Source organism: Acomys russatus, chromosome 2 (genome assembly GCF_903995435.1).
Source record: "Acomys russatus chromosome 2, mAcoRus1.1, whole genome shotgun sequence".
In the NCBI taxonomy this organism is placed as follows: domain Eukaryota; kingdom Metazoa; phylum Chordata; class Mammalia; order Rodentia; family Muridae; genus Acomys; species Acomys russatus.
In genome coordinates, this window is record NC_067138.1 from 2,971,945 (window position 1) to 2,991,815 (window position 19,871).

The 19,871-nt window shown below is 49.5% G+C and overlaps 1 protein-coding gene across 1 annotated transcript; it reads left to right on the top strand.

Moving 5' to 3' along the window:
* The first annotated feature begins 14,918 nt into the window (after positions 1 to 14,918).
* Positions 14,919 to 19,637, top strand: Aldh1b1 (aldehyde dehydrogenase 1 family member B1). The gene is made up of 2 exons (XM_051157601.1): positions 14,919 to 15,069; positions 17,966 to 19,637. The coding sequence occupies exon 2, from the start codon at positions 17,975 to 17,977 to the stop codon at positions 19,532 to 19,534; it is 1,560 nt and encodes a 519-aa protein (XP_051013558.1). The 5' UTR covers positions 14,919 to 15,069; positions 17,966 to 17,974; the 3' UTR covers positions 19,535 to 19,637.
* Positions 19,638 to 19,871: the final 234 nt, after the last annotated feature.

Sequence of the window (19,871 nt, forward strand, 5' to 3'; positions counted from 1 at the left end):
AATAAATAAAATAAAATGTAAAAACAGACAAAAGAGTTTAATTATAAAATAAATGTTAAAAAATTTAAAATTAAAAAAACTTTAATCACCCCAAAATTAGGAGACTATCATGCGTTAGCCAGATGGAACCTGAATGCAGTCACCAGTGTCCTTAGGAAAAGAAAGGAGAGAAAATGGACCCGGAGAACAGCTCTAGACCAACTCAAAAACAAGACAGCGGCTGCTGTCTTTGAGGACAGAGGAGGGAGTCACATGCAAAGAAATGCTGGCAAAGCAGCTACAGAGCCTGAACAAGGGCAGGGTACAGTCCTCCCTACGTCTTGGGAGGGAGCACGGCTCCCACCATGCCTAAGGCTTTGGCCCAACGGAGGTAAATTTCTGACTTCTCGCTTGCAGGCTTTAAGAGACCAGATGTGATATTGTAAATCACAAGTTGTGCTTCCCTGCCCGTCTCCCCCACTAACCTCCCCTCTGGGTCCCCCTCCCCTCCGCCTCCCCTTTCCCCACCCGCCAGGTAGCCATCCCAAAAGACTACACCGTTCTCTCTTGGCACCAATAGGCAAAGTTGGGAATAAGATGCTCCACCCAGGGCTCCTGAGCTGAGTGTTTCCAAGGTTCCAGGCCTGGAAGTTTCTGCTGAGAAGGACAGAAAATGCTCAACACCAAAGCCACAGTCCCTTTGTAGAAGGTAATGAATTAGTTTCTTCCATGTTCTTGTGACATCAAGTGGCACTCTCCCTCCCTGGTCACTCATTAGTGCTGGGCTTGGGGGAAGGGGAGAAGTAGTTTGACAGAGGATGTTGAGCCAAATCATCCTTCAGGCAAGATGTTCATTGATGCAGCAGCAGGCAGGAAGGGAAGGGGCCGAAGTAAGAGGCTTCAGTCCCATCAGACAAAGCAGGGTGTCAGTTTTTAAAGGTTTCCTGAGGTGGGCTAGAGAGATGGCTTGGTGGTTCAGAGTACTTGTTGCTCTTGCAGAGGACCCAGGTTCGATTCCCAGCACTCACAGAGTGGTTCACAACCATCTGTAACCCCAGTTTCCAGGAACTCCTTTTTTTTTTTTTTAAAGAATCTTTTTTATTTTTTAATTTATTTTTATTTTATGTGTTTAGTCTGCAAGTATGTCTGTGTGAGGGTGTCACACATTCCCCTAGAACTGGAGTTATAGACAGTTGTGAGCTGCTGTGTGGGTGCTGAGATTTGAACCCAGGTCCTCTGGAAGAGCAGTCTGTGCTCTTCACCTCTGAGCCATCTTTCCGGCCCCAAACTTTTATGAGCACTTCTGGCCTCTGCACATGGATGCAGACAAAAACACTCATACCTATAGATTAAATACAAACATCTAAAGAAGTAAAGCGAAAAGGATCCTGGGACAAGTGGAGGTCTATACGTGGGAGAGGCAGCCTGTCCTAGCTTGCTTCTCTGTTGCTGTGATAAAACACCATGACCAAAAGTAACTTAGAAGGGAAAAGAGTTTATTTCGCTTCCACATTCAGGCCACAGACCGTGATTGGAGGAAGTCGGGGAAGGAACTGAACAGAAACCGTGAAGGAACGCCGACTACTGTCTTCTTGTTCTCTGGCTCGTGCTCAGCTAGATTCTTACACAGCCCAGGGCCACCTGTGCAGGGAAGGGCACCGCCCACAGTGGTCTGGGTCCTTTCACGTCAATCCTCAATAACGACAGTCGCTCACAGGCGTGGCCACAGGTGACCAAGGCGATTCTCCCTAAGAGGCTCTGGGTTGTGTCAAGTTGACAGTAAAAACTATGTGTCCCAAGCTTAGTTAATATGTGGCTTACACTGCATGACCAAGGCTGAGGATAAGGGCATGTGTGACATGTGACTGGGGTACCTGACAGAGGCCATGCTTTCTGAAGAGGGGACGAGGATCCATGCTATGTGACAACCGGTTCTCTAACAATTATCTGTGTGAACCAATGGCACAACCACATCTTCTTTTTTTCCTTTTTTTTTTGTTTTTTTTTTTGTTTGTTTTTTGTTTTTTGTTTTTGTTTGTTTGTTTTGTAGTTTTCAAGTTAGGGTTTTCTCTGTGTAGCCTTGGCTGTCCTGGAATTTGCTCTGTAGACCAAAATGGCCCTGAACTCAGAAATCCACCTACCTCTGCCTTCTGAGTGCTGGAATTGAAGGCGCGTGCCATCACTACCCAGCTACAACCCCATCTTTTCAACTCTGGCAACAGCTAGACTCTCTAAAGATATCACATGGCACCCCTAGTCCAGGTGCCGCCTCCTGAGAGTCCAGTCAGGTGGCCTGGGTGGGGCTTAAGTGCCGATGGCTTATGTTCACTCTCAGGTGATTGTAATGTGCAGCCAGGGCCTGGGACCCCTGAATCCCAGTGCCCGCCTCTAAGATGGAGCTCGTAGGTAGGCCACCCACCCATGGAGGTGCCAAGTCTCAAACGAGATAACCCACACAAAGAGCCTAGTGCATAGGAAGCTCTCAGTGAGTTTTCCTTCATATTGGGCTTCTGTGAAGACAGATGGGTCACCTTCCACTGACCTGTGCCGTATGGTCCCTTTAAAAGCCTCAGAGTGAAGAGCGAGGTCCCATAGGTCGCTGATATAGCCACATTCTTCAGGAATGTTGAAACCAAACTTCTCAAGCTCTGGGCAGACGGAAGACAGGGTCCACCCAGGAGTCTCTGGCCCTCAGGCTTTGTCTATGAAGTCCTGATGTCACACTCGAAGCTCAGCGCAGGTGCCCGGGCCAATGCCACCTTGGTAGTTGAGTGTTTTTCTCTCTGTACCACATGCTGCACAGCTACACCAGAAACTGCCTGTGTATTCTGCTCTGACAGGTAGTGCAGAATGCCAACCCTCCCCCTTAGGTTTCTCACAGAGAAGAGGAGCAAGGTGGTTCCTGGAGTAGCTCTGAGGTAGTCATCGCTTGCCTCTTCCATCCTCAGTGGAGTTGATGTTCTTCTGTTCCAGAGATAAATAACTGTGTCGCCCTCAGACACTTCAGGAAGAGAACACAGAGACTCTGAGCCCAGTGATCAGGGGGTCGGAGTAGCCAGGCCAGTTCAGCTTCTATAGGATTGTGACGCCTGTCTTCCTGCTCTGTGGAGAATGTGAACAATTGTCACAGGGCCTCAGACCTTAGCCCAACTGACTCCATGATGGAAGTACTGTTCAGGCTGTAAAACTCAGCACGTAGACAGCACCACCTGCCAAAACTAAAACAAAGACCCAATCCATCAGAGCTCCTGGTTCTGGGAAAGTCCCCATGGTACCAACCTTGCTTTTTAGCTGTTGTAGCTCTGCTTCTGGCTAACTGTTCTTGTTAACTGAAGTGTATCAATCCAGAATATGGTTTTTGTGCTTAAAAATCTCACCCTAAGAAAGGCTGAGTGCCACCCTGAGATCCCGAACACCTATAAAGACTACTGGAGACTTTTTATTGGCTTAAACCCATGCTGGAGCAGTCCTCTCTGGTGAGCACCCCACAACACACTGACCGTTTGAAGAAAATGTGGGTGAACACACAGCTGGGTTCAGCAAATCGGTGCCCTTCTCCCCCTTCTGTCATCCGGGATGTGTTTTGGTTGAGGGCAATCTGGGATGCCTCCTCCATCAGATGCAGGGCTGTCCAAGCCCTCTCTACATCCTCCTCCCCCACCCACCCCCACCTTCCTTCTGCTGCAAAACAAGATTGAATGATCCACTCTCTCCCTCTGGGCACTGCGAAGCCTGTTAAATAAACATGTCTATTAAAGGCGTTGATCTGTCCCCAGCAGGCATTAATTGCACCTCCAAGGCTGCAGATGCCATGGCTTGGCTGTGGATTTATTCTCCTACCCACCCAGGCTTTCTGCCTGGCCAAGGCCTCATCCTTTCCTGGCTTCCTTATAATCTGTTGTGTGGTAGAGGTCGGGGAGAGGAGGATGGAGAGTCTGGGTGGGGGGAGAGGGGTACTGTTAATTCCTCACGCACCTCTCATCCTTGCGAGGAACCTCTTTGGCTCAAGTTGCAGATGGCCAGGCAGGGTTCCTTTACAGCTAGAAAGCTTCCAAGAACTGTGAGCAGCCAGTGTCTGAAACCAGAGATGTAACTCCTCCCTGACGCTGACATGCCAGCCCTCTACCCCTAAACCTCCACACAGATGGCATGTAAAGGAGTAAAGCCATAGGGCTGATGAGATGGCGCAGTAGGTAAAGGCACTTGTGGGAAGGATTGTAAGCTTTGTCACAGGTGAAAGCAGTCTTGGCGAGCTTTGCCCTTGGACACACCGTGGATACTCCCTGAGATTAACCTTGAGATAGATTGGGTGGAGCCATCCTGGGCCTGGAATTCAGGAAGAGGACCTGGGGACTCTGCCTGGACTATTGTGTTTCTAATCGACCCTCAATGGGAGAGGGAGACCATCCCTTGCGTGTGACAGATAAGCAGGCGGAGGGGGCGGAGAGGAGCAGCAGGGTCAGACCGGGCTTGAGCAGGTGGATTGGAAAGTGCCGGACCAGTGAACAGGCCAGAGACACCTAGGGACCGGTTCCGTGGAACGGATACCAGAAGGTTCACTCTTGTTTCCCTTTAGCTTTTTTTCCCTTTTGTGTAAGCTAGTTGGGTTGTATAATAAAGTTTAATTGTTGAGAAACACAGTCAACAGGCACTTGCTACCAAGTCTGACCACCTGAGTTTGGCCCCTGGAACCCACATGATGGAAGGGGAGTGAGCTGACTCCTACAAGCTGTCCTCTGACCTCCACACACCATGGTGGCATGTGTGTGCACCCTATGCCAAATAAATAAACAGAAAAATTTAAAGTACACATAAATAAATAATGGGGCTGGAGAGGTGGATCAGAGATTAAGAGCTCTTGTTCTTGCAGAGGACGTGGGTTCAATCTCAGGCACCCACAAGGTGGCTCATGGGGATCTGACGCCATCTTCTGACTTAACTGGGCACCAGGTGCCTGCATGGTCACCCACACGTAGGCAAAACATTCATACACATAAAAATGAAGAAATCTAAATTTTAAAAAAAAGCTAAAAAAAAAAACCAATCAAATAAACAGAGTAAACCTGGCCCAGTGTGTCAGACAGACACAGGACCAGGGTCTCTTGCTTCTGTTGGCTCACTGGTCACATGTCCCACAAATCACAGGATCTCAGCAGGGTCTGGCATCTGCCCTCCACAGGCTCCCAGGAGCAACAGCAGAACTAGGGGTGCTCTAATCTGTCACCACTCCCCCTCCTCTTCTAGCAAGTAGTTTTGGTTGGGGAAGTTGGCCCTGTGGGGGACAGCAGTGGCCCAACTCTGTCCTCCAGCACAGTAAGGATTCCCACCTGACCTGGCCGAGGTATGCTTGGTTCCGACTCCGAGTCTCTCTGTACATCCCTTCCTGCTGCATGTTCCCAGGCTCCCTCAGCCCAAGGACAGAGCTGGGGACGTGGGGACGCTGAGAGTCCCTTGACCTCTCAGGGGCCACCAGGGGATGGGGTCGAGTAGCTCCTTTCACCTAGTCTGATGTCAGCCTTTCAAATAAGATTTTACTCACATCTGAACTTCATCCTCTCGTGGAGGGAAAAGCTTGGGCGGTGAAGCGGATAGGGGTAGTGGGAGTCAGGTGGGGAGGTGGGCTTCCAGGTGACCAGGCTCCCCACATACCCTACACTCCCTTTCCTTGTCATGCCCTGTGGTCTGTTCTGGGGGAAGAAATAGTCCAGGATCCATAGTCTATGTGAACAGATGAGCGGCGGGGAGCGTGTGTGTTATTCCAAGCCTGGGGCAATTGGCTCTGTCAATCTCCCGCAGAAGCTTCACCAGGATGCTGACTGTTTAAAACGGCTGTTTAAACATCACACCCGGCACCGGGGAATGATCAATAAATTGCACCTGGTGCACACAGCCTGGACCCTTCCCCCCACGATCCCCGCCCCCACCCTTGTGTGGTGGTCTATCTTAACAAGTTGATGGGACTTACAATCATCTGGGGGACAAATTTCTGGGCATGTCTGTGAGGTATTTTCTAGACTAGGTTAACTGAGCTGAGAAGACCCACCCTAGTGGCCAGAGTGAACAAAAGAGAAAGCAGTCTCCACCTCTGCTTCCTGAACTTGTTGATACCACGTGACCACCTTTCTCAAGCCTGGGCCACAGTGCTTTCCACCTGACATACTGGCTGCACCCTCACACTGTGAGGCACAAAAACCCCATTCCTTCCTCAAGTTGCTTTTGTTGAGGTATTTTTATCACAGCAACAGGAAAAGTCACTAATACAGTGGGCTTCAGTCTCCCGATCTCTACCATGCTAGGGTCGGGCAGAAGCTCCAAGACCCCTTTGCTCCTGGATCCATCTCTGAATCTCTAGGACCAGGGGGTCTGTCATCACAAGACTCCTTTAGGGACAGTGTTTCTCCTGGCGGGCCTACTGTGCCAGGGAAGTTGGGAGTAGGATTTGAGGAGGTGAGGTCAGTTGTCGTCCTTGTCTGCATAGCTTGCCTGGTGCTTTTCAGTGTGGACCGCAGTACTGAGCACCAGAGGTACTGCTTACAGCCTAATTATCTTCTCCCTGGGCCTCAGTGTCCTCCCTGTCAGCTGAAGGTGGTAAATCTGGTCCTCATGGCAGAGTAGATTGGCTTTTGGTAAAGTTTCTTCTGTGTCTGCAGAAACAGAAATCCCAGTGTTTTGGTCACCTCAAATAAAGACCAAAGTGGCCAGCCATTCTTATGGCCGTGTAACCAGTGGAACTAAGTTCTGGCCAATGAGAAGTAAGTAGGAGCTTCTGCACTGTATTTAGTGGGAGGGTTTCCATTGAAGCAGTTGGCTTGTCCATTTGCGGTGCGGTTTCCTATCCCTCCTGCATCCTGCTTCCGGGAAGGTGGGCATAGCAGCTGTTTTGTATCATGAAGACAGTGACCATGGCTAAGAATAACAGCATTGTAAACTGGGAAGGGGATTTATCTTTTCAAAATCGTTGATTTGTGCCTGCCATCACTCGCTTCTGCTGTGGACTTATTTCAATAAATCACTCCCATCTGAAGTTAGCCATGGCTACTGGGATCTCTGATACTCAGAAATGACCCCAATCCTCACCTCCTACCTGCATGACACTCACAAGCCCTCAGTTTGACACATCAGACCTTTCTTACCGCCCAGCCCAGGCTCCCTTCTGTCTCCACCCCACTGCATTGCCACACTGCCCAGGCAGGAAGCACGCCTCCCGCTCCTGGGGCCACCACACCACGCTCCCTCTTACTTCTGGCCCTGTGTGTGTCTCTGTCTTCTCCCCATTCAATTTTCCAGACCCGGCCGCAGCCTCCCTTTCTACGAAAGCCTTCTCCCTGCCAGTGCCAAGCTTTGTGTTGCGCTTTGGTCCCACTTCCTATTTCTGGGCTCTCTTGGCACCGCTGGGCTTTCTCACACCGTGGGGAGAGAAACCTTGCTGATTTCCACGTCTGTCTGCCTCCTAATCTGTGAGCCACCTGAGGACAGGCTCCATCTCCACACTGCCAAGGCCTGGCTCAGGGCCCAGCCTAGGCGTGCTAGCAGCGACAGGAGCTGCGGGAAGGAAGGAACAGGAATGGCAGATGCTTGCTAATTTGGAAGCTGCTGGGCCTGGTAGGGGCTGGACCAAGGCAACAGCCTTTGAACCAGAAGGAGCTGGTTGGAAACAGAGGAAGAGAAGGACGTCCTAAGGGGCCAGTCACTGCTTTCCCTCTGTCACCTCCACTTCAACTCCGCTGGATCCAAAGGGCCCTGGCAGTGTCATTAGCGATAGGGCGGTGTTTCAGGCCGGCTCAATCAGCAGATGTGTGAAGACACGCTGTGTTCCTGCCAATACTGTGTACTTCAACCAGGGCCCTAACAGCCCCTGATAACAGGATGGGAAAGTCAACGGACTAGGTTTCACAAGCAGCAGATGTGCAGGGTTCAAGGTGTCTGACCTCAGGGCTCAGCCTGCAACGAGCATTTGTTAACAGCTTCGTTTTGCTGGTCGCAGGGCCTCTGGTGGCCCTTTTGTCCTATTCTTTTCACACCGATAAAGAAGCTATAGAGAGGGGCTGCTGTGGGGACTAGGGTCCATGCTCTGACACTCAGCCTCTTGCCCATGTCTACCACTCTGCCTATTCAGTCATTGATATTCAGTAGTTAATTTCAGATTTAAATAAAGACTGGACCCCATTCCCCAGGTACAACCATAAGGGCCACAAAGGTAACAGATTGATTTTTGAACTTCTGAACAAAGAGAACACATTTTGCTTATTTGGGGGATATGAACTTTACTTTTTATGGATATATTTATTTATTTATTCATATATCTTGTGAAGAAGTTTAAATATTCTCACAACCAGTAGCAGCGCATGAGCCCCTCTGTGACCATCAACTGCCAGACCAGCAGTTAGTTCTCAACGCCTGTTGCCTTGGCGCTGTGATGGAACCCCACATTCACCCAGGGAGCTAGCCAGAGGCTCGCACAGCAACCCGAGTGGTTTTTCTAGCTTGCACATGGGGTTGGGTTGCTCTGCCCTCCTTTTTCAGACTCTGCTCTCAGGTTGGGGTGAGGTTTCTGGATGACTCGTCTTTTAACTTCTTCCAAATGACAGAAAAACGCCTATCTTTTTTGGTGACTTTGTCTCGTGCCAGTAGTTGACAATCCTAGTTATGCTGTGAAATCCATGGAGGAGCTTAACAACACAGCCAGGAAACCAATGCCCATGCTTCCAACACTGTCCAGGGCATAGGAACACAGCCCAGCAGGGAACTAGGGCATAGGAACACAGCCCAGCAGAGAACCAGTGGTGAACAGTGCACAGCTGAGTGGATTCCGACTGATGGATGCCTCAGCTTAGTCAGGGGAGTGACAGAACTTATATAATAGATCTCTCTCTCTCTCTCTGTTTCTCTCTCTCTCTCTCTGTTTCTCTCTCTCTCTCTCTGTAATATATATCTATATTATATATAATATAATACATTTATTTTATATATAGGTATAGGTACAGAAATAGGTAAGGTTTAGGAATATGTGTAGGTACAGGTATAGATAAATTCTGGTCATCTGATTTCCTGGTTGTGCTGGTAAGCTCCTCCATGGATCCTACAGTCCGTTTCCATGTCAACTACTGACATGAGACAAAGTCACCAAAAAAGATAAGCATTTTTCTGTCATTTGTAAGAAGTTCAAAGGTGGGTCATCCAGAATAAATAATAAATAAATAAATAAATAAATAAAATATATATGATTTATTAGAATGATTTACAGGCTGTGGTTCCGCTAATCCAGCAGCAATGGCTGCCTATGAATGTTAAGGTCCAAGAATCCAGTAGCTGTTCATCCACGAGGCTGGATGGCCCAGCTGGCACTGTACACCAGGATCCTGAAGGAGTAGGCTTTAATGGCTTCATCTTCCATGTCCTTATCTAGGCTTCTAGAAGAATGCATGGCCCAGATCAGAGATGGGTCATCCCCACCTCAAAAGATCTGGGATAAAAGAGTGTCTTCCTACCTCACGGGCCCACTTCAAATGAAGCAAACAGCTCTTACAGGTGTGCCCCTCCATTTTGGGGTTTTACCTAATTCCAGATGTGGTCAAGTTGACAACCAAGAACAGCCTTCATAGTTGGCGCCTCCAATGGGTCCAGGGTGGAACTGAGGGTCTTTCTGCTTACACAGTGCATGGCGTTCATGTCTGCCTGACAGGGTGCTCTAGTCAGAAGGTGAAACACAGGCTCCTGGGTTTGGACGCTCAAAGCCCACACAGTGGCACTACTTGAGGAAGTTGTGGATCCTTTATGGAGTGGGGCCTAACTGGAGAAAGTGGGTGGGAGGACACATTGAGGGTTATACCCAGTCTCAGCTTCCACCCCAGTCTCTCTCCTTCCTGACTGCTGGTCTGATGTGAAGGGACACTTGGCTGCAGTTAGGAGTGGCACTCACTGCTGTACCTCGGCAGTCATGACTGGCTGAACCCTCTGCACCATGAGCCAAAGTAGACTCCTCTCCTCAGGCATCTCCTCCTTGTTTTTATCAGGCATCTTGTTACAGCAGTGAGCAAAGAAACAAGTATAGTCTGTCTCATAGATCACTGCGTCTCCTTAGTTCAACTCAGCATTTCTACTGCCTTTGACCTCCTCTGGGGGTAGGGGAGGGGGAGCACAAGTCAGAGCTCTTCTCTGTGTCTCCAGAGTCCTATATGGTCTGGCTCCTTTCTCTCCCACAACCATTGGCCTCTCTTCTCCTTATGGATTCTACCACAGCTGTCTCCCTTCAGTTCCATGGACGCAGTTTGCTTCCTCCCACTTCAAGTCCCGTGCATCAGCTCTCTCCTGTCTCTCTAGCCCCTTAAATATATAGTATAGTTTTTTTTTCTCCCTGTTACCCTTGCTAGCTTCCAAATAATGACACGGAGACCTATTACATTTTTTAATAAGCTTTGGAGCACTAAGCTGGGCAGATACTCATCCATTGTAGCCTGTCTACACTGGTCTTGACTGTTTCCCAGCCATGGGCCCTCTTACCTGCCATCTAGTCCCTCCTTGGCAACTCCTGCTCCATCTTTGTCCTCATGGCAACTTCTTCATGACCCAGTGACCTTTGCCTCCTTCTAGTCCGCCTGGGACCCCTCACTGAGATCGGAAGACCTGCCCTAACTCTCCTTTCCAGGTATTGCTTGTTCAGCTCCTTATTAAGCCACCAGAGATGACGGGGGACAATTTTCACACAACACTGAGACAGGAGATTCTTCATAGACATGACAATGCCCACGTCCTGACAATGCAACCAGATCTCTAGGCACAGAAATCAGCATCTGTATAGAGTGCACAGGACCATCCCCCAACAGGCCCCTGTTGGTCCTTCAGCATGGGCATTGATGAGGAGTGGGTTATAAATGCCTCTGCCTCTTTCCCACGTCTTGTGTGTGTTGTCCAACAGCTTACCTTCTAGTGTTCCCTGGTGACCCCATCCAGTCTCTCTCCCACCTGGAGCTTACTTTCCTCAACTGTGCAGAGTGGGGTACAAAGGGAGCAAAGGCAGCCAGAAAAGGAACTGATTTTATTACAAACAGCTGAGCAACAACATTTTGGTCACATTTATAGAGTATAAGCTTCACTTGTTTTGTTTGTTTTGAGACAGGGCCTCACTAAGTAGACCTGGTTGGCTTGGAACTGGCTGCGCGGATCAGTCTGGCCTCAAACTCACATAAACATCTTTATTTTAAAATGTCCAGTTTCTGCACAATCCTCAGTGTCTTGGCCCAGTTGTCATCCGCATTCCCACACAGAGAACGATGCCAATAAGGAATAAGCCATGGAGTTCACCTGCCTTGTATGTATGGACTCTGATCTGCCCATGAGCCTCAGAGCTGGGCTCTTCAGTTACTTCCTAGATATAGAAGGCTGTAAATGCCTGAGAGGTTGTGTGCACACATGCATACAGACACACACACACACAGACACACACACACCACCGCACAGACTCTTGTGCAATAACCTCCCTCCTCCCACACTATGGCTTCTGTTAGCTTACCCTTTCCTCATTGACCCCCTCAGCCAAACACTGTGTCAACAGCTCCAGACCCAGTGTCTGTTACAGGCTTTTTATTAAAAAACAAAACAAAACAACAACAACAACAACTTGAAAGTAGCCCTCTGCAGAACTAACTCATGAATTTTATCTCCAGCCACTTTGAGGTCACCATCTCCATGTCAGAGAATGTAAGTGTGGAAGCCTGACATCAGCACCTGCCAGCCTGATGACATTAGCACCTCCTGCCTGACATCAGCACCTGCCTGCCTGACATCAGCACCTGACTGTGTATGAGAAATCTTACACTCCCGCTTCCGTGGTCAAGAATTGCACTCAGATGTACTTCCAGATGTGTCTCCTCCTGGTTTCTTATGCTACTGAAAACCTTGCACTATTCTGTTTTTGTACATTTCTATATACTTAGCTATTTGTATTAGGTTTTATTTTTTATTTTGATCTTGAAGCCATTTACCTTTCTTTAGTTCTAACTGTGTAAATTTAAATCTAATAAAAATGTAAAGAAAAGGGGATTCTTATTTTTGAAATCTGTTTAATGCTTTTTACAACAGAACCAAGCAACCACTTTGGTGGATTCTGATGCCCGCCACTTTGTGAAGGGTTTGGGGAGGGTATGCTGGGTGAGATTTAAACACAAAACATTCATAGGTGTCTTTTCTGGAAACATTGTGGTGCGCTCACAGAATCTACAAATCCAAAAAATCTAAAGAATCTAAAAAAAAAAAAAAAAATCTTAGGCCCTTCCGTACTTCCTAAGCATGGCTACACATCTGAATGTCAGACATATACGCGGAACTTGTCTCTCGGGCACATCTTCCGGCATTGAGTCTCTGAAGGTAAGCCTTGGTGGTTACAATTTGCTCCATTTCCTCATGCACTTCTGACCCACGGGTAAGTCTGGGAGCCGCTTGCCTAACAGATTTTGTCTGAATGTTCCCTTCTGCAGGCTTCTGGCAAATAGATGTCTATCCATCCGCAGGGATGTCTGAGTCCTTATTCTCCTCCAGCGTGGACGGCATCCACCTTCCAAGGCAACCCTTCCCATCCTTAGGCAGCTCCGCTTTGTTTACTTGTGTGCTTAGTTGCGTGAGAGGGAGGAAGTTAAGGGGACATGCTGAGAAGAGGCAGAAGCCGCTCCCTGGGAGCTAGTTTGAGCGTCCAGTTGGCCGAAAGTCAAGAAGCTTCAAGACAACTGATGAAGTCCAGACTACTTGAGGAGGTGGTGCTGTTTTCCTGGAGACACCTCAAACAGCTTGTTCAAAACGACCAAGAACTCTGCAGGGCCAGAACAGCCATAGCCTCGAGCGTAACCGTCACTCTCTTCGTATCTTTAAATCTGAGAATGCCTCTTATAAAAGCACCTTTCAGTTTCATCTAAAGAGGAAAATTCTTTAAGTCAAGGCCAACATGTAGATCAGCTCATATTTTAATCTTAAAAAAAACTTTAAAAACCTAATTTAAAAACCTTTCTTAGACGCTGGGTGTGGTGGCGCACGCCTTTAATCCCAGCACTCAGGAGGCAGAGGCAGGCGGATCACTGTGAGTTCGAGGCCAGCCTGGTCTACAAAGTGAGTCAGGGATGGCCAAGGCTACACAGAGAAACCTTGTCTTGAAAAACAAAACAAAACAAAAATCCCTTTCTTAGTCTTTTTGCTTTTTTGTAAAATATATCCTTTGAACAAGGTAACTTGGAAAACACATCTTAGTCACATCTATGTATCATGTATCTATCTATTATCTATCTATCTATCTATTCACCCATCCACCTATCTATGGCCATTGTAAAGACACCTAAGCAAGACTCTTTCTTGAGAAGCCCATATCCACACTTGAGCGTGTTTTGTCCTCCCGCCCCCTCTCCCTCTCCCTCTCCCTCTCCCTCTCCCTCTCTCTCTCTCTCTCTCTTCTCTCTGCCTTCACTTTGAAATTCTTCTCAGCTGTATAGTTAAGGGTCTGGCTTTAACTGAGTGGAGATCCCTACAGTAGCAAATTCCTCAGTGTTGGGAGCATTTCTGGGTTGTGTCTCCTTACCTCTGGAGGCTGTACTCAAACCTCACAGCCCAGCCCTACTCTGCTTGCCAGAATGTTTTTCTTCTGGTGCCCTATAACTTCCTCTCACCAGTCTGGCTTTGCCCTCTGGCACTCCACAGACCATGTGGGATCTTGATTTCTTTTTTTTTTCCAGAGACTTGGTAGGCACACTTTGTTTCTTGAGTTCTAAAGGGTGAATGTTCTAGGTTTTTCAGTCAACAGGATCCCACACCAGCCTCCCCTGGGCTCCCTAGTTCTTGTGACTTCCATGAAAAGATTTAGAAGACACACCCGGAGTGTAGATTAGAAAGTACCTAGAGTTGATCCCCAAGCAGTAGGGCATTGTTCAATGACCAGAGGGACCATGGGAGAGCAGAAAGCTCCCAAGGGTGAGAGCAGAGCGCTGGTAGAGACCACTGTGCTGACCGACCTCTGTGTGGGCTTTGTACTATTTTTTGTCTCTATCTAGAGCAGGCAGCTGTTTCTAAGGACCGTTTTCTGTCCAGGTGATTGACAAGTCCACCTGGGTTCGATCTTAAAGGGACAATGGGATGTCTTTGTTCTTTATCCAAAAGCTTGAAGCTGTGGGCAATAATCCTGTAAGACAGCTGTTTAGTTATCTATTTCTGACACCCATCCGAGTCAGTACAGAGTGTTATGTCTCCACCCAGGTTCAGAGTTATGACAAGACCACCTTCCCTTGGCCAGGAACAAAGTCCTGCAGTTTCATATTTGATCCTATAAACCATTGATTAGGAGGGCGGTGTCCTGATGATCTTTCACTCTGCTAATCTACCTAACACATCCAGGGCTCTTCACACCATATGACCGCCAACCTTTCTCCTTCCGGGTCACTTCCACTGTCTTGACTGCATCTTAGATTGGTTTTTAAATGAGTGTTATTTTTTTATCTCAAATTCCTGAAAACCCCTCAGTGTCTTGGCCCAACTGTCCACCCTCACTTCAAAAGCAGAGACTGATTGATGGTCAAGTGTGTAGAGTTTACAAACTATTATAGCCCATTTCTGTTTGGAGTATCTGATCTGCTCATGGTTCTCGGAGTTAGAATTTTCAGCACTGTCCTAGTCAAACAGGCTGAGAAATACTGATCAGCGGACACTCTTATCAACAAGGTCTGTCAATGATTGACATTTAAGGAGGGTCTCCAGGATGGAGTCCGGGCAATGATCCTGGGAAAACCCCGCCCCCCTCTGGGTGCCACTTTTGATTGCCAAGAGTCTTTAGGCTACTTCAGAGATCTCGGGGGGGGGGGGGGCGGGGGTGAGGAAGCGGGGAATGCTGGACTTAGGGTGACAACATACGGGAAATAAAGGTGCCCAGGCCGGGACCCCTCAGTGGTGGGCGGTGCCGGGAGCAGGCGGAGCTTAGCGAGCAGCGGAACCACATTGGCTGCCTAGCGGATGAGTTGAGGCGGGTCCACATCGCTGCTGAACCGACCTAAGAACGCTAAACCAAACCAGAATTTGAGCCCGAGTACTTCTCCGAGCTTGAGCCCCAGCCAGCCGCAGCAGGTAGCTACCGCTCTCCCTCCCTCCGCGCCTGGGCACACCACTCCTTCGGTCTCTGAATGGCAGGTCTCCCCCGGGTCACAGCAGGGTCCTTTCCACGCCTCTTACCCTCCCCCTTCCTCTCTGGCTTGGTTCTATTCCTACACCCTTAGCCACTCAGTCCACTGGCGCGAGAGCCACTGGCCATAGGGGACGACCTAGGACCCGAGCTCCCTTCGCTCCGGTGGGTGTTCTGTCTCCGACTGCAGGCCTTTCACTCAATGGGTACTGAGCATCCAGTATTTAGGAGGAAACTAGCTAGGCCTCTGGGAATCCAAGCACGACAGACTTCTTACTGTCCCTGAACCTCTGTGGTCCTCTCCGGAGTGGCCATCAACCTCTGTTCTAGGGCTGGGGGGCGCTGTTAAATTTACAGTGAAAAGATGAACTGCAAACTGTAAAGTGGACTAACCTGTGTGCAAAATGAAAGAATGGCTTGGACCCCTGGGAGATCCGGAGCCACAAAACCTTGGTGTGTCCTAAGAGCAGTTTGCCAACCTTTACCTGAGACCACCTTCATTGCTGACCGCTAAACCGCTCTAAGCTGACTTTACACACACACACACACACACACACACACACACACACACACACACACACACACACACACCCCTACTTGGGTCCTGGTATCTTGGTTACAACTTGCAGATTCCTGAGCAAAACATATATATCCCTGAGAGGCCTGTTGCCTCAGGTTCCCAAGGGAGGGCTTTTTTTTCTGGTCAGCATTGATTTCTGTGTGACTGAAGACCTGGCTAGAGCCTTGCCTTCCTGAATGAGTTCTTTGTTTCTCTCTCTGCCAGTGCGGGAGAGGGTGGAAGGTGCTGGAGATCAGCAGTCAGGCTGGTGGAATTACATTTTGCTGCTGGGTGGAGCAAGACTAGTGTGGAAGAGAAAAGGCACATTGATTCTATCCCGGCCAGAGATAAACATTGCAAGGAGGCTAGGAGCTAGAAACACTGTTTAGCAGTCATTTCCGGAATTTAGATACGATTGCGTTTTATCACAGTTGTGTCTGCTGTTTTCAGAGGCATAGCTGACAATAAACAGAGCTGTCTCAGCTGCTGTTTGACTTGCACCCCAGAAAGCTAAGCCCCTTCCTACTGTGCTAGGGGGGGCTCTGCCAGGCTGAGGCCTTGAGGGTTCTGATGCCTGCTGGGGTGGGGATAGGTCTGGTTTTATACATGCAAGACCTCATTCAACACCACCCCAGGAAACTCTACCAGTGAGGGAAGTGATGTCCCAAGTCTCTAGGGTTCTTGCTAAGGTCTCAGGCCAGTTCCTCGGTGGATTTCCTTTGTGGATATTGCCATGTGCCCTTAGCCTGTCACTCAGTATGTCTATTGAGTGGCTGCCGTGTCTCAGACATAAGTCCAGGCACTGGACCAAACAACCATAGACGTGACTCTGACAAGAGAGCAGAGTTAGGAAAGGGCAGCATGCTTGTGTTGTTTGTTCTGTAGAGCAGGCTGGCCTCAGCAACCAAGCGCTTGTTTGGCTATAGCCCCAAGTTACAGCATGCAGCTTGAGAAGGCTTTATTTATGAATATTGGCTAGAACTGGGGAAAGAAATGCTCTTAGTTTCTCTCTTGGCCTTGTCTGTAGCCGAACTAAAGTTTTATAGAAAAAGTAAAACAAGAGCCAGAGATGTGTGTGTGCAGATTTTTAGCTGTGACACAAATTATTGGAGCTGTGAGTATCTTCTGAGGCTCCAGGGATCCGTCGTTCTCAGAAGGGGGCTTCCTGGAGGAATCCTGACTCCTCAGAGCCCTGTTCCTCTGGGTCTGCAACACTAGCAGCGGCTGGAATGACAGTAACAAAATCCCTGCCCCTGCCCCTGCCCCTGCCCCTGCCTCTGCCCCTGCCCCTGCACCTGTCCCTGCCTGAGAAGAGCTTATCCCTACTAACTTCCTTAGACACATGTGAAACCGTGTGGAGTGAATGAGACCAAGAAATGATAATTTTGGAGTTCAGAGGGCAGCTCCAGAGGTGTCCTAAGGTTTATTGGTTTGTTTGTTGTTGTTTGTTGAGACAGAGTCTGTCATGTGTCAGTTTGTCTTCAGACTCACTATGTGGTCAGTGATGGCCTTGAACTCAAAATCCCCCTGTCTCCACCTCCTCAACTCTGGGGTTACAGGAATGAGGATGAGCCCCATAAGTGGTTTTAGTGAGAGGGTGATCGAACCCTGTGCGTGCTAGGCGAGCACTCTCAGCAGCTGGGCTGGGCGAATCCTAAGCCCCAGTCCCTGATGCTTGTGCTTGTGTTTCCAGGTAAGGAATGGAGCAGAAACACATATTTGTAGCAGACACAGAGGCAGGTTGAAGGGACAGCCTCAGAAGACACCCACAGTTCCAATAATTTGTTTCACAGCCCAAAGGAGAGGGAGCGGGGCTAAAGAGGAGAGAACTGCTCAAAGGTTCACGGAAGCCCAGGGTTTCCATCACACAGACTGGGCTTTCTGCCTCATTCCCATAGTATAGGCTTTCCCTCAAATGCTCTACGTATTATGTACAACGTCATGCCTGGCATGTCTCATTAGCACCTTAAATTCCCATCTAGAAATGTGGGCTTTAATGTTGTAATGAGCCGTAAGGTCCCTTCCTGACACTGCAACAGGAGGACCAAGAAGGGCTGTGCAGAGTGAGGAGACCCAGATGAGGGGAGAGGGTGGACCAGACCTAAGGGGAATGTGATGGTGGACCAGAGAGCTCTTCAGGCCTTTGTACCCTGCAGCCTATGTCTTAAGAGGCCACACTCTTGGGTAGCACTGGGCCTCTGGGTAGCCCCGCCCACTCCCACCTGCTCATCTTTCTGTTGTTTGTTTTGTTTTGTTTTGTTTCTTTCCCTGTCTGCTCCAAGGCCCTCAGCATGCTGAGCATCCGATCCTTGGTGCCCCGGATGCTCTGCCTCCAGGGCAGGACCGCCTCATACTCTACAGCGGCTGCTCTCCCAAACCCGATCCCAAACCCAGAGATTCACTACGACCAGCTGTTCATCAACAACGAGTGGCGCGACGCAGTCAGCAAAAAGACCTTCCCCACAGTGAACCCCACCACAGGCGATGTCATTGGGCATGTGGCCGAAGGTGACCGGGCCGATGTGGATTTGGCTGTGAAAGCAGCCCGGGAGGCTTTCCGCCTGGGGTCCCCGTGGCGCAGGATGGATGCCTCAGAGCGGGGGCGGCTGCTGAACCGCCTTGCCGATCTTGTGGAACGGGACCGCGTGTACTTGGCCTCACTGGAGACCTTAGATAACGGGAAACCTTTCCAGGAGTCTTATGTCTTGGACCTGGATGAAGTCATCAAGGTGTATCGTTACTTTGCTGGCTGGGCTGACAAGTGGCATGGTAAGACCATCCCTATGGACGGTGAGCATTTTTGCTTCACCCGACATGAGCCAGTGGGTGTCTGTGGCCAGATAATCCCGTGGAACTTTCCATTGGTCATGCAGGGCTGGAAGCTGGCCCCAGCACTAGCCACGGGCAACACCGTGGTCATGAAGGTGGCAGAGCAAACCCCACTTTCTGCCCTGTACTTGGCCTCCCTTATCAAGGAGGCGGGGTTTCCCCCAGGGGTGGTGAACATTATCACCGGTTATGGCCCCACAGCGGGGGCAGCCATTGCCCACCATATGGATGTCGATAAAGTTGCCTTCACAGGCTCTACGGAGGTGGGTCATCTGATTCAGAAGGCTGCCGGGGATTCCAATCTCAAGAGAGTCACCCTGGAGCTGGGTGGGAAGAGTCCCAGCATTGTGCTGGCAGACGCTGACATGGCTCATGCCGTGGACCAGTGTCACGAGGCCCTTTTCTTCAACATGGGCCAGTGCTGCTGCGCAGGCTCGCGGACATTCGTGGAAGAATCCATATATCATGAGTTCCTCGAGAGGACTGTGGAGAAGGCCAAGCAGAGGAAAGTCGGGAACCCCTTTGAGTTGGACACCCAACAGGGGCCTCAGGTGGACAAGGAGCAGTTTGAACGAATCCTGGGCTACATCCGGCTTGGGCAGAAGGAAGGGGCAAAACTTCTCTGTGGTGGGGAGCGTTTCGGGGAGCGCGGCTTCTTCATCAAGCCCACGGTCTTTGGGGACGTTCAGGATGACATGAGGATTGCCAAGGAGGAGATCTTCGGGCCTGTGCAGCCTCTGTTCAAGTTCAAGAAGATTGAGGAAGTGATCCAGCGAGCCAATAACACCAGGTATGGCCTGGCTGCGGCTGTGTTCACCCGAGACCTGGACAAGGCCATGTACTTCACCCAGGCCCTGCAAGCTGGGACAGTGTGGGTGAACACCTACAATATTGTCACCTGCCACACACCATTTGGAGGCTTTAAGGAATCCGGCAATGGGAGGGAGCTGGGGGAGGATGGGCTTAGAGCCTACACGGAGGTAAAGACCGTCACTGTCAAGGTTCCAGAGAAGAACTCCTAAGAGTGTCCGGGAACCTGCACCTCAGAGACCTGGCCCTGGCCTGCAATTCCACAACATCTAGCCAGCAGATGACAAGATTCGGTTTTAGCCCGAGTTCCAAATGAAGTGTCAACAAATAAAGTAGTTAAATCAGACTATCCTATTTAAAGCAGAGGTGGTGGCTGGCCTCAGAGCGCTACCCACCTCCTCCCCAGGTCCCTCCTCGCTGATGACCTTTGAGTCATTGCCAAGAAACCTTAGAAGTCTCCAGAAGGCATATCAAAAACTGCTGACTATGGCCATTAAAAAAAAAGAAAGAAAGAAAGAAAGAAAGAAAGAAAGAAAGAAAAGAAAAAAA